The sequence below is a fragment of the Salvelinus fontinalis genome, chromosome 31, assembly GCF_029448725.1.
Source record: "Salvelinus fontinalis isolate EN_2023a chromosome 31, ASM2944872v1, whole genome shotgun sequence".
Taxonomy (NCBI): Eukaryota; Metazoa; Chordata; class Actinopteri; order Salmoniformes; family Salmonidae; genus Salvelinus; species Salvelinus fontinalis.
In genome coordinates, this window is record NC_074695.1 from 33,596,987 (window position 1) to 33,610,211 (window position 13,225).

The following is a 13,225-nucleotide window of genomic DNA, read 5'->3' on the forward strand; positions in this document are numbered from 1 at the left end:
CACCAACCACCCAGGTAGAAGGAAGAGATGGGAAGAGTCTGTATACCAGATACGGTAAGATAGAGGAGATGACACAGAGAGTGGGAAACAAAACACTGTTCTTCCATGTCTCAACAGATCTTATCCTGGCTGCAGTGTGTGTTGTGTTGCGCTGGGCTTGGGGACTGTGTATCTTTGCTTCAGAGCATTAATCAGAGCAGTACTGTTACTGTAGGTGGTGGGATGGAGGTTAACTGCCTCTGTTTGTCAGCAGTGTGTTGTTGGTGACTCATTCAAGCTGAGTATTTGAGACTTATTTTCCCACACTAGCGCTTAGCGGGGGTCATGCTAGCTCCAACCCCATTCATCCATCCGCTATCCCAGCTGGGCCACATCACTCGACAACTGGTGCGTACTCTAAACTCTGCTCTGTTCAATAAAACGCACCCTTACTCAATTTTTCATTTCATTTTTTATACTCGATCTGGACGACCTTATTAGAATTGTTGGTTTCATTCCAGGACTATTTTTATTGCATAAAGGGGGTAAAAAGTTTCTGGCAGCCGAAATGAAGCCAATCCCTCGTTTTCGAGGGGAAGCGTTTATTTTTTTCTCAGACAATAAGCATTGGGGAGAAGGTCCAGGCAGTCCCACTCTCCACCAGGCTGGTTACTGGCTGGGAGGAACAGAGTAATTAGTGTGGCTACAGCCCAGCCCAGCAACCACTACAAAGGCACCAGAGTCCTAGATTTATGGCTCATTGCTCTGGTTCACTGGGGATAATATCATGCCTAGAAATGGGATCACTTACATTCATGATTTACAATACTGTAGGCACTTCTGAGTTGTAGACTCGTCTTGTACACTTTTACTGGGTATGTATACTTACGTCTTGGTATAGTAAGTCTCCAGTGAGAGGATAAGTTACTGACTGTCAAAACTGAAAGCGATGGCCAAGCAGGTTTGTCTTATGGATGTGTGCATGTACCAAGTGCTCCAATGGGCTCCTATATGAAACTCCTACTTTATGCAGATGAACACACACTCATGTAGAAATAACGTATGCGTGTTTCACTGTTTGTTGTCAGGTGTGTGGGAGAGTAACTTGGCAGAGGCAGCCTATGCTGTACAGGGAGACTGGGGCTGAGGCTGTATGCATGTCGGTTGCATTGGCCTTACTGAAATGTGGTTCAAGCCCACAGAAGCCATATCATTCACTGTGGTATATGGAGCCTGACTTAACCCCCATGGAAAGTACTCTCCCGAAGTTCTCCAGGAAGAATGCCGGTCGGGAATGGAAAAATTAAGGGCGTCCTAAATAACCCGACATCAGTAATTAGCAGGATTGGTCTGTAATAGTGGTTCTTTTGTCAAACACTAATGTAAAAACTAACACAATTAACCAGGATTTATTTGAACACAATTTGTGGGAAATGTGGCATTAAGACTGGGTGTCCTAATTTCTGGAGCTTTGGGAACCTGTCCAAACAAGTTAGGCCAAACTCTCTCTTGTCTGTGTAACTTGTGAGTGTTTACCACTGTCCCTGGCTAGCTGTGCCTGGTTTGAAGGTACCCCTGCTTACCCTGACCCTAAATGTGCCTGAGAAGCAGTGTCTTGCCCTGTTATCTGCAACCTTGTCTGGGAGAGGACATTGTGATGGCCAGGACATTGCTGAGCCCCGTCACACCACACAGGACACTGCTGAGCCCTGTCACACCACACAGGACACTGCTAAACCCAATCACAGACTATCACACCACACACACACACACTGACCAGGAAGACTAGGCACTGAGAGCCATCTGGGGCAAACAGAGGCAGAGGAAATGAGAGTGAGAGGTAGTGGACTAAATGAGGGAGAGGAAGAGGAATTACATGAGAGATGGAAAGAGAGAGGAAGAAGGGATTGATGGATCTCAAAGCACTATGAGTAGGCAGCAGACGCAGCCATTTGAGTTAAAGGGAATGGATTGTTGGGAAATAAAGAGGGGAGGGGGGGGGGAGAGAGGTTAAGAGAGAGAGGTTAAGGCCAATGTTGCGTGGCCAAAGCCAGAAAGTCTTAATCTTGTGTCCCCTCCGAGAACTAATGGTTTGGCACCCAGTAATTCCCTCAGGCCTCCCTCACGCTTAATTACCCAGCTAACAAGCCTTACACAACACCTTTTTTATCTTCATCTGAGCCTGTTTAACCAGCCACTTCGATACGGTTACATCATGGAAATTCAACATTGGCCACTAAGACCTCTGTTTTCAGCTTAGACTTATTTGTGACTGGTACCTCCATGGCCGTGTTTTATACTGTGCGATTAATACAAATGATGTGGGTTTGGAGAAAGGCTGTGTTGGCGTTAGCGGGTCGTAGAGGAGCTCCAGACCTGCTGAGGGGGTTAGGGTTGGAAAGCTTTGGACCTGGGCTATGGAAAAATATACCAGTTATACTGCTGACCGACAGCCCACATGGCTCATATCACCATTCTGCATAGTTTACTGCACCGCTGAAAACATTCGAATGCTGCTTTAGTTTTTAATAGGACCACATTATGAAGGCCGTAGTACATAGGACGTATGTCTGTTAGGGCTGCTCTGTAAAATGGGGGTACCATCCCTAGACCCTACCCAAACAGCTCTGCCAGAACGTTAATGAAACCCCTGGTATCTGTTTAACAGATCTGTCAGACTTCTGCTATAGTGTGGTATTACATTGTTCATATGACATCATATGATGGATATGAATGTAAAGCCCATATGTCAAGGTTATTGTTGGTTATTACAGTTTGTTCTTCTTTAGGCCGTGTAATTGAGTCTGAAGAAGACTTTGGTGACACATTAGTGTTGGTTCAGAGGCAGACTCACTATTGTTATGATTGGGTTTGAATTAACTGGATGTTCCAGAGATGGAGAACCATGGTAGCCATTGGGGATTTGATATGATTCATTGCATAAAGTGGACAAATTGATATCATATTATTAGATTAGTGAAAGTAGTTTCATTTGTATTTGTTAAAGGCCCAGTGGCAGTGTTGTGGCGTGAGGGAAGGGAAGCAGACAGGAGAAGGATACAGAGAGTGGGGGATGGATGTTATGTTACTGTATGTGTTTTGATGCCATTTCCATATTGGGTCACCTATTTCTGGAGTGGGATCTGTGTGAGTGATTCCAGGTTCTACTCTGAGGGGGAATGAGTAAACGGATCCTACAGTACGCACGCGCACACACACACCACCATAATGCACATGCTCTATAAACCTTTGCAGCATCAGACACATACCATCAACAAACAGTAATTCACATAGGATTCCAGCTGTAGCGTTTGTCTATGCCTTGAATCTTCCTCTCCCTCCCTCCCTCCCTCTGTTTTCTTCTCCAGGCAGGAACACTGGAATCCAAGGCCCAGTCGGAGTCCTCATCACACGGGGGAGGTGATGGTCACGGGGGCACCCGGGGATCCCCCCATAGAGTTATCGTGACTGGAGACAGAGGAGAAGGTGGGGGAGGTGGAAAAGGAGGTGTGGGTTACCAGTACCCTTACACCACCCTCTGCAAACCTCCTCCAGACGCCAACATGGTGGACTGGGCCAGTAAGAACCTGAACCAGCACACTCAGGGCCTGTTCCGCCGCCGCGTCTCCATCGCCAACATGCTCTCCTGGAACAGGGGCTCCATTAAGAAGCCCATGCTGATCACCAGCGACCGCACAATCAAGAAGGAAGCCTGTGAGATGTTCAAACTAGCCCAGGCCTACATGGGGGACCGCCCAGCCCGGCTGGAGCGCCGTCACGCTGCCCTGCTGGTGGTCACTAAGTGCTGGGGCATGCAGGGCCTGAGGGACGAGTTGTACGTCCAGCTGGTCAGACAGACCACTGACAACCTGAACCTGAGGAGCCTGGAGGCCGGCTGGGAACTCATGGCCATCAGCCTGGCCTTCTTCTCCCCCTCGCCCAAGTTCAGACGCTACCTGGAGGGGTACATTCAGAGACATCTGGAGCCCTCCAACGACAAGAAGAGTGAGTGGCAACACCGCTTCTATTGATAAAATGTTTTTTTCTGTTTATATAAATCTATGAATGTTTTTCTGTGTTTACCATTGGTTGTGGGTTGGTGAAGGTTGTTTCTTGTTTCCTGTAGCTGCGGATTTTTGGTGTTTTGGGGGTAAATTCGATATGTTTGATTAGACTAGGGTGCATCCAGAGGTGTGTTTATGTTTCCGGTATTCCCGTGTGGTCAAAAACAGCCAGTTGATATTGGTTTTCCAGCTATTATTATCTGGGATTCAGGCCAGATCAAACAGGATGCAGCACTGGAAAAGTGAGACAAAAAGAGAAAAAAGGAGGGGGAGTAAAGGTCAAAGTTGAGAGAGCCCAGCACAAAACACCATCATCTGTTTTTCACATCTACACACGAAGAAGAGTTATTGCGATACATCTTTAATCAAATAACGTTTTCACTTTCCGCCGTGTTTGCCACTTACAGTCATGCAGCACATTATGGAACAACAGGACATGAAGAACAAGAAGAATTCAAAGTCCCGGAAGAAGAGGAAGCAGAACAATGAGGAGGAAGAAGAGGAGGGTGAGTTTCACTACGGCAACACTTGTTCATTCACACAGGAGAAAAATTGAGCGGGAGGATTAACCCCACAGTGTCACCCTCTTAGAACAGGCACACTCACATGAGAGATTAACTAGCTCTGTTTCTATATGAGATTGATTGTTGAAGGTATTGCACACATTTGCATCAGCACAACGCTTTTTAAATGAGAGTAGCACACAAACCACACAAAGGAGCCTTGAGATCCAAGCGCCAGGGTGTCCTGTTTCCCTCTGTGCTGTATCGCTGTTGCCCAGCTGAGCTGGCTAGAACACGCTGCCAGTCGTCCTCCCTGGCCCTGTCTCCTAACCCTCTGGCATAAAGAACATTAGTGACACTGTCTTGGCCTTGGCTGAGGATAGCTCTCTTTAGAGCGAGCGGAGACACCACCTACCTATAGGAAATATTCTCACATATACAGTTGAAGTCGGAAGTTTACATACACTTAGGTTGGAGTCATTAAAACTCGTTTTTCAACCACTCCACAAATTTCTAGTTAACAAACTATAGTTTTGGCAAGTCGGTAAGGACATCTACTTTATGCACGACACAAGTAGTTTTTCCAACAATTGTTTACAGACAGATTATTTCACTTATAATTCACTGTCACAATTCCAGTGGGTAAGAAGTTTACATATACTAAATTGACTGTGCCTTTAAACAGCTTGGAAAATTCCAGAAAATGATGTCATGGCTTCATAAGCTTCTGATAGGCTAATTTACATAATTTCAGTCAATTGGAGGTGTACCTGTGGATGTATTTCAAGGCCTACCTTCAAACTCAGTGCCTCTTTGCTTGACATCATGGGAAAATCAAAAGAAATCAGCCAAGACCTCCGGAAAAAAATTGTAGACCTCCACAATTTCCAAACGCCTGAAGGTACCACGTTCATCTGTACAAACAATAATATGCAAGTATAAACACCATGGGACCACGCATCCGTCATGCCACTCAGGAAGAAGACGCGTTCTGTCTCCTAGAGATGAACGTACTTTGGTGCGAAAAATGCCAATCAATTCCAGAACAACAGCAAAGGACCTTGTGAAGATGCTGGAGGAAACAGGTACAAAAGTGTCTATATCCACAGTAAAACGAGTCCTATATCGACATAACCTGAAGGGCCGCTCAGCAAGGAAGAAGCCACTGCTCCAAAACCGCCATAAAAAGAGCCAGACTACGGTTTGCAACTGCACATGGGGACAAAGATCGTACTTTTTGTAGAAATGTCCTCTAGTCTGATGAAACAAAAATATAACTCTTTGGCCATAATGACCATCGTTATGTTTGGGAGGGAAAGGGTAGATGCTTGCAAGCCGAAGAACAGCATCCAATCTGTGAAGCACTGGGGTGGCAGCATCATGTTGTGGGTGTGCTTTGCTGCAGAAGGGACTGGTGCACTTCACAAAATAGATGGCATCATGAGGGAGGAAAAGTATGTGGATATATTGAAGCAACGTCACAAGACATCAGTCAGGAAGTTGAAGCTTGGTCGCAAATGGGTCTTCCATTTGATCCCAAGCATACTTCCAAAGTTGTGGCAAAATGGCTTAAGGACAACAAAGTCAAGGTATTGGAGTGGCCATCACAAAGACCTGACCTCAATCCTATAGAAATTTGTGGGCAGAACTGAAAAAGCATGTGCGAGCAAGGAGGCCTACAAACCTGACTCAGTTACACCAGCTCTGTCAGGAGGAATGGGCCAAAATTCACCCAACTTATTGTGGGAAGCTTGTGGAAGGCTACCCGAAACATTTGACCCAAGTTCAACAATTTAAAGGCAATGCTACCAAATACTAATTGAGGAAACTTCTGACCCACTGGGAATGTGATGAAAGAAATAAAAGCTGAAATAAATAATTTTCTCTACTATTATTCTGACATTTCACATTCTTAAAATAAAGTGGTGATCCTAACTGACGTAAGACAGATAATTTTTATTAGGATTAAACGTCAGGAATTATGAACAACTGAGTTTAAATGTATTTGGCTAAGGTGTATGTAAACTTCTGACTTCAACTGTAGCAGAAGTATAAGTAAACAGTAGCTGTTTGTTATAAAGAAGCTGTTGGGTGAGTGTGCTTCCTACTACAGACCACTGCTACTTTCATTGTGCCCGTGTAATTGTTCTACAGCTAGCAGCACTCTCTGCATGGTCAGTCAGTGACGTACTCTGACTCACCCCAGCTCTCTGTGTGTCATGACATTCCTGTTCATGTTGTTTGATTCTGAGGATTCATTTGACCAATCAGATGGCTCCTCACAGCTGTGTCCCAGCATTAGGGCCCCTCTCATGATGCAGCGTTCTGCCCCGAGGCCAAACGCACCGCATCTCCCACACCAAGACCCAGCCTCAGACACCAGACCACATCACACAGTTATCCGCAGCACTGCTACCAGCTGTACTAGTACTGTGACAGAGAGAGTCGACTCACTGCACTACATCATCAACGAGACTATAGCGCATGGGAGAGGTGGAGAGAATTGAGATGGTTGTTGACTCACTCCCCGCACTGCAGTAGAAACCAGTTAGTCATACTCCACATCCGCTCTGGAGTGTTGGCATCGAGGACAGGGGACCTACTGTCTGTGGGAGACTGTTTGTTTGTACTGGAGGGTTGGGTGATCCATACTCTTTTAAAGATATGGGACACTGGACAAATGACCCAGCTTCCTGTGATCCAGACCCCAGTCTACGACAGAGGCCCCATGATATGGTCTCGAGTCCAGGTAGAGATGAAGGGGGAGGGGTTTGATGGGGGCGGTCGTAGGAATGTCTTGACGGGGGGGAGATGGCATCTTTATGGGCTTCACCAGCTGCCTCTCCGGGCCCAGGCTGCTGAGTGGGCATTGTTATAGGCAGCAGTTTGGGGCCTCAGATCCAGCTCTTCATCAAAAGAAGAGAAAGAGGGCGTAGAAAGTTTGTTTAGGTAGTGCCCGACTTCTCTGTGGCTTGTTTAAGAGCGTGTGGCTGACAATGGCTGGGGAGGCCTGTGCAGCCAGGCATTGTGGTGGCAGCAGTGGGCTGTCCTGGGAAAGAAGCTCCCAGTAAAGGGGGAGCGTGGGCAATAGGAGTGGGGTGGATGGGGCCTCTTCTCCTCTCTGTGGAGGATTGAAGGTTGGCACCACCACTTATTTGTATGCAAATACTCTCTTTAGGTTTTCTCTACCTTTTTTTCTCTGGCCCTGGCTGTCCTGTTTAGCATTGAACACTAAGCTGAGGCTCAGGCCACAGGCACAAACAGGCTGCTAGTGGAGAGTAATAAAGAGACCGTTGCTCTTTTATGTCACCTGCTTTATAGATGCCCCCCAACCCCCCCATCTATTTCTCCCTTTGTCTTTTATGCATGCATACATACAGTACATACAGATCCATCTAGCTCTCTCTTTCTCTCTCTCTCTCTCTCTCTTTCTCTCTCTCTATCTCTTTCCTTGTGGTATTATACAGGAATTACACCCCCCAGGCAGTGTTTATTTTTTATTTAATATTGTTTTAACTAGGCAAATCAGTTAAGAACAAATTATTATTTTACAATGACAACCTACCCAGGCCAAACCCTCCCTTAACCCGGACAACGCTGGGCCAATTGTGCACTACCCTATGGGACTCCCGATCACGTCTGGTTGTGATACAGCCCGGGATCAAACCAGGGTCTGTAGTGACGCCTCTAGCACTGAGGTGCAGTGCCTTAGACCGCTGTGTCACTCGGGAGCCCTTGTAAAATCAACACAGGACACTCTCTTTTAGAACTATGGGTCTTAACAGTGGTGTTCATACCAGCTAGCCCTCTACGCTGCCTGGGCTATGTGCCTCAGTAATATCACCTGGCACAGAGGGGAAATCAGTCCACCGCTCCCACATGCTTGTCATTCCAACACTAACACAAGACAGGAGAAGGACGGAATGATCAGGAAGAAGGAGAAAGGATGAGGAGTATGCCACAGCAACAATCATAGGAAAGGAAAATACATTCAAGATTGGGAGGGGCAGAGGAGAGGAGTGAGGACAAAAACTGGTTGAATCAATGTTGGTTCCACACCATTTCAAGAAAAACATTCAGTGTGATGATGTTGGATCAATGTGGAAATTGATTGGGCTTGTAAGTCATCATCAACGTAAGGGGGATTAAAAAAAATCACAACTTTTTACCTGAATCCAATGAGAGGGTACATTTTTTTGTTGTTGATTTCACGCTGAATTCACGTTAGCTGACAACTCAACCAAATGTCAATCAAAACTAGACGTTGAACTGGCGTCTGTGCCCAGTGGGAAGTGAATAAAAGAGGATGAGAGGAGAAGAGAAGACGAGGGATCTAAAGAGAATACTGTAGGGAAGAAAGAAAGGACCTGGAATTTCAGCAGCAGTCCCAGCAGCATTCCTAGCAGCAGTCCCAGCAGCAGTCCTAGCAGCAGTCCTAGCAGCAGTCCCAGCAGCAGTCCCAGCAGCAGTCCTAGCAGCAGTCCCAGCAGCAGTCCCAGCAGCAGTCCCAGCAGCCGTCCCAGCAGCAGTCCCAGCAGCAGTCCCAGCAGCAGTCCCTAGCAGCAGTCCTAGCAGCAGTCCCAGCAGCAGTCCCAGCAGCAGTCCCAGCAGCAGTCCTAGCAGCAGTCCCAGCAGCAGTCCTAGCAGCAGTCCCAGCAGCAGTCCTAGCAGCAGTCCCAGCAGCAGTCCCAGCAGCAGTCCCAGCAGCCGGCCCAGCAGCAGTCCTAGCAGCAGTCACAGCAGCAGTCTTAGCAGCAGTCCCAGCAGCAGAGACAGCAGCAGGCCTAGCAGCAGTCCCATCAGCAGTCCCAGCAGCAGTCCCAGCAGCAGTCCCAGCAGCAGTCCTAGCAGCAGTCACAGCAGCAGTCTTAGCAGCAGTCCCAGCAGCAGAGACAGCAGCAGGCCTAGGAGCAGTCCCAGCAGCAGTCCCAGCAGCAGAGACAGCAGCAGGCCTAGCAGCAGTCCCAGCAGCAGTCCCAGCAGTAGTCCCAGCAGCAGTCCCAGCAGCAGGCCTAGCAGCAGTCCCAGCAGCAGTCCTAGCAGCAGTCCCAGCAGCAGTCCTAGCAGCAGTCCCAGCAGCAGTCCCAGCGGCAGTTCTAGCGGCAGTCCTAGCGGCAGTCCTAGCGGCAGTCCTAGCAGCAGCCCCAGCAGCAGTCCTAGCAGCAGTCCCAGCAGCAGTCCCAGCAGCAGTTCTAGCAGCAGTCCTAGCAGCAGCCCCAGCAGCAGTCCCAGCAGCAGTCCCAGCAGCAGTCCTAGCAGCAGCCCCAGCAGCAGCCCCAGCAGCAGACCCAGCAGCAGTCCCAGCAGCAGTCCTAGCAGCAGTCCCAGCAGCAGTCCCAGCAGCCGGCCCAGCAGCAGTCCTAGCAGCAGCCCCAGCAGCAGTCCTGAGCCAGAGCGATGTGTGTGTCCTGCGGTCCAGCAGCACAGAGTCAGAGATCAGAGATGGGGCCTTGTGAAATGACTGCCCTGCCTATTAAACATGTGTTTTTACAGCCAGATAAAAGAGAACATCTCTTAAAACAACTCATATACAACTTTCCCCTTCTCCGTTTCTGTTACAAAGCACTACATCCACTATGTTTGAACATGTTGACGACACTGTAAACATGGCTAGAAGTGGAGAAGTGAAAGGGTTTGTTCTGGACTGAGGTCATCAGGTTTGTCCTGTGTGACCCGTCACCTCTCTGACTATCCCTGTTGAGGCCTGCTTGGCATGTGGCCTCACAGCTGTGCTCTGAGGTGAATGACCCAGTAGTATGAACTCTGGTGTCTACTCTTCTAAAACGATGCAGTGCTGTAGTAACAGTACGGCCTGGTCGGGCTGATGAATGTTCCCCCTTGGTCATAGTATTCCTCTTTCTCCCCCTCTCCTGGTCTCTGGGAGGGACCTGCCCAATGTGTGCCTCCTCCTTTCCTCATTTCCTCATTCCTCACTCATTTTCCCCTTTGCACCCCAGTATCTCTACTTGCACATTCATCTTCTGCACATCTATCACTCCAGTGTTTAATTGGTATATTGTAATTACTTCGCCACCATGGCCTATTTATTGCCTTACCTCCCTTATCTTATCTCATATGCACACATTGTATATAGACTTTTTCTCCTGTATTATTGACTGTATGTTTGTTAATTCCATGTGTAACTCTGTGTTGTTGTATGTGTCAAACTGCTTGGCTTTATCTTGGCCAGGTGGCAGTTGTAAATGAGAACTTGTTCTCAACTGGCCTACCTGGTTAAATAAAGGTGAAATCAAAATAAATCAATGATTTCTCCATGAGGACCCGATGATATCTTTGCACCCTTCTCTCTCTGTTGTTTCATGAAGCAGTAAAGTTGGGTGGTGATTTGAATTACTTTTCCTGAGCATTGAAATCCATCTCATTTCCGTCTTGGGTGAGAACAAAGTCCTCCCTCTCCCACCATGTCAGTTCTGTGTGATTCATTTGATTTATGACAGAAGACAATAATCACAAAACCTTTTTAAAGCGTCAAGATCTCGTAGTCTCTCAAAACGCAACTCATCTACCCTCGGCCAAAACCGCTGCGGCTGTTTTGTTGCTGAGGACATGCTTTCACCTGCTTGCCATAAATCTGTGTCATGTGGATGTTTCATTACCAGGGTCTGTAGCCAAGATGCATTTTGGTTCTCACAGTTAGGACAAAATGTGTAGGCCAATGCCTCAGTCGCTCATTCTATGCAGTCTTAATATTGTTATATGGGCCTGATATACAATAGTAGTATTTACAGTAAAAAAATAGAAGCAATTGAGGAACAAGTAAACATGCAGTTTCAGTAATGATAGTAGCAATAGTGCATTAATAACAGTAGTAGTAATAACTGTGATAGTAATACTTTGCACTAGTAATAGTTAAGCGGTCAGTGTTTGACGTCTCGGTGGCTTTAACCTTGAAGCACAGCTGTTCCTACAGCTCTATATGCTGGGTTATATTACTCCATGCTGGCTGGGCAGGATTCTCATGGAATATGCAGAGCTGATATCCAAAATGCCCTGCGGTGGACAGATTTGGTTTTAATGATTCATTGGTAACAAGATCTGTCGGTGGAGTTTTATCACTGTGGAATAGAAATAATACAGCCTCAACACTGAGGATGTTGACATGCAGGCAGATAGAAAACAGCAACGGATTGTATTACCGCCTCAGGATTGGTCAGTAATGGTGTCTGTCATCTCCCTTCTCTCCAGGCCTGCCAATCAGCACTTATGCCAAGTACTGCTATCGCAAGCTGCAGAAGGTCGCCGTCACTGGGGTCAAAAAGGTAGGAAGGTCATCCTAAAGCACTATTAAAAGGCCCGGCGAGGGGGGGGGGGGTCAGACAAGGACAGAGGGGGTTGCTCATCTCTCACTGCTGGTCTGGATTGAGGTTTCATTTCCAGACTTTCTGCTGCAGTTTTCTACTCTAATGATCTGAAGGGATATAGGGACTCCAACTCTCCCATCAGACAAGGAGAAGTGGAACATTTCTATTGTTTTAATGAGTCAGTGTTGCCCCTGAGGTTAGTGTCGGCCGTGAAGCGTGGCACTGACTGAAGCATTCTGGGAGCTCTCACATATGTTAGCAATCATCGCACTGGGCCCTTAGGAGTCCTCAGCAAAATAGGCACTAATCTATAAACCCAAACTGAGGTGGGGGGGTTACAACAACCTTTTAACCCCCCCTTGCTTCATTTGCTCTCTCCCCATCCACACTGGACACGTGGAGCTAAAGATGGGGTTCAAGTCTGAGCTCGCACCCCCCAACAAACCCTCCATCACTGCAGCAACAGTCTCCCAACCTCCACCCTGTCCTCTGCTGTGTCCCACCCTGTAATCAGCTTGCCCACAGCCGGCACACTGCAGCCTTACTGCAGCCCCAGGCCAGGCACTTTTACTGGGGGCTATATTTAACCCTCTGAGCTGCTGAGATGGAATCTGGGCTTTTAACATGGCTGGGTGTCTCCTTCTACTGTATACAAGGGACCTGACCTACAGTTCAGCTGTGATTACTGTAGGGAAGTTACAATAGTGTGAGAGACTCCAAGTGGGCCTCATGTAGCTTACCTAGATAATGGGCAAGGGACAGCTTTAAACCAGTTTTAAACTTAATCAATAGACTTGTGGTTCTAGAGCTGTGCTTAGGGGCAGGTCCTGTCTACAGAAGACTCTAATGTATTTTTTTCCTTCTCACAGGGTCTAAGGAAGCCCACCCTGGAGGAGTTAGACCAGGGGAGAAAAGCCATTGTGACCCCCTCCCTGTTCGGCAGTGCCCTGGAGGAGATAATGGAGCGTCAGAGTGAGCGGTTCCCGGAGCGCAGGCTCCCCTGGGTGCAGGTGCAGCTGTCCCAGTACGTCCTGGCCCTGGGAGGGGCCCAGACAGAGGGAATCTTCAGGTGAGTAGTCACACCAGCACACCAGGCTGGGCGGCAGACAGAAGGGGTGGAAGGATGGAGGGGGCAATGGATAAACATAGTGTACCAGAAACGGTCTCTACAGATGAGTATCACTCTGAGGTATGGGGTAAGTGATGTTATGGGGGTAAAGAAAGACAGGCGTGTAAATTCAGTTTAGCCTATGTGGCAAACATAAGGGCCAGATTTAATCCGATCTCGTTTTATCTGCTATGCACGTTTTAAAGGTAATGTTCCCGCATTCGGGGAGACCACATTCACGGTAAACGC

General features: G+C 47.7%; 1 protein-coding gene across 1 annotated transcript in view; it reads left to right on the plus strand.

The window, feature by feature from the left end:
• Positions 1–13,225, plus strand: part of LOC129830086 (rho GTPase-activating protein 39-like) — a 91,116-nt gene that overhangs the window by 71,056 nt on the left and 6,835 nt on the right. Inside the window, exons 4-7 of the mRNA XM_055892295.1 lie at positions 3,348–3,984; positions 4,451–4,549; positions 11,753–11,826; positions 12,738–12,937. Coding sequence (XP_055748270.1) covers positions 3,348–3,984; positions 4,451–4,549; positions 11,753–11,826; positions 12,738–12,937 — 1,010 coding nt within the window. The remainder of the gene's footprint in view (positions 1–3,347; positions 3,985–4,450; positions 4,550–11,752; positions 11,827–12,737; positions 12,938–13,225) is intronic.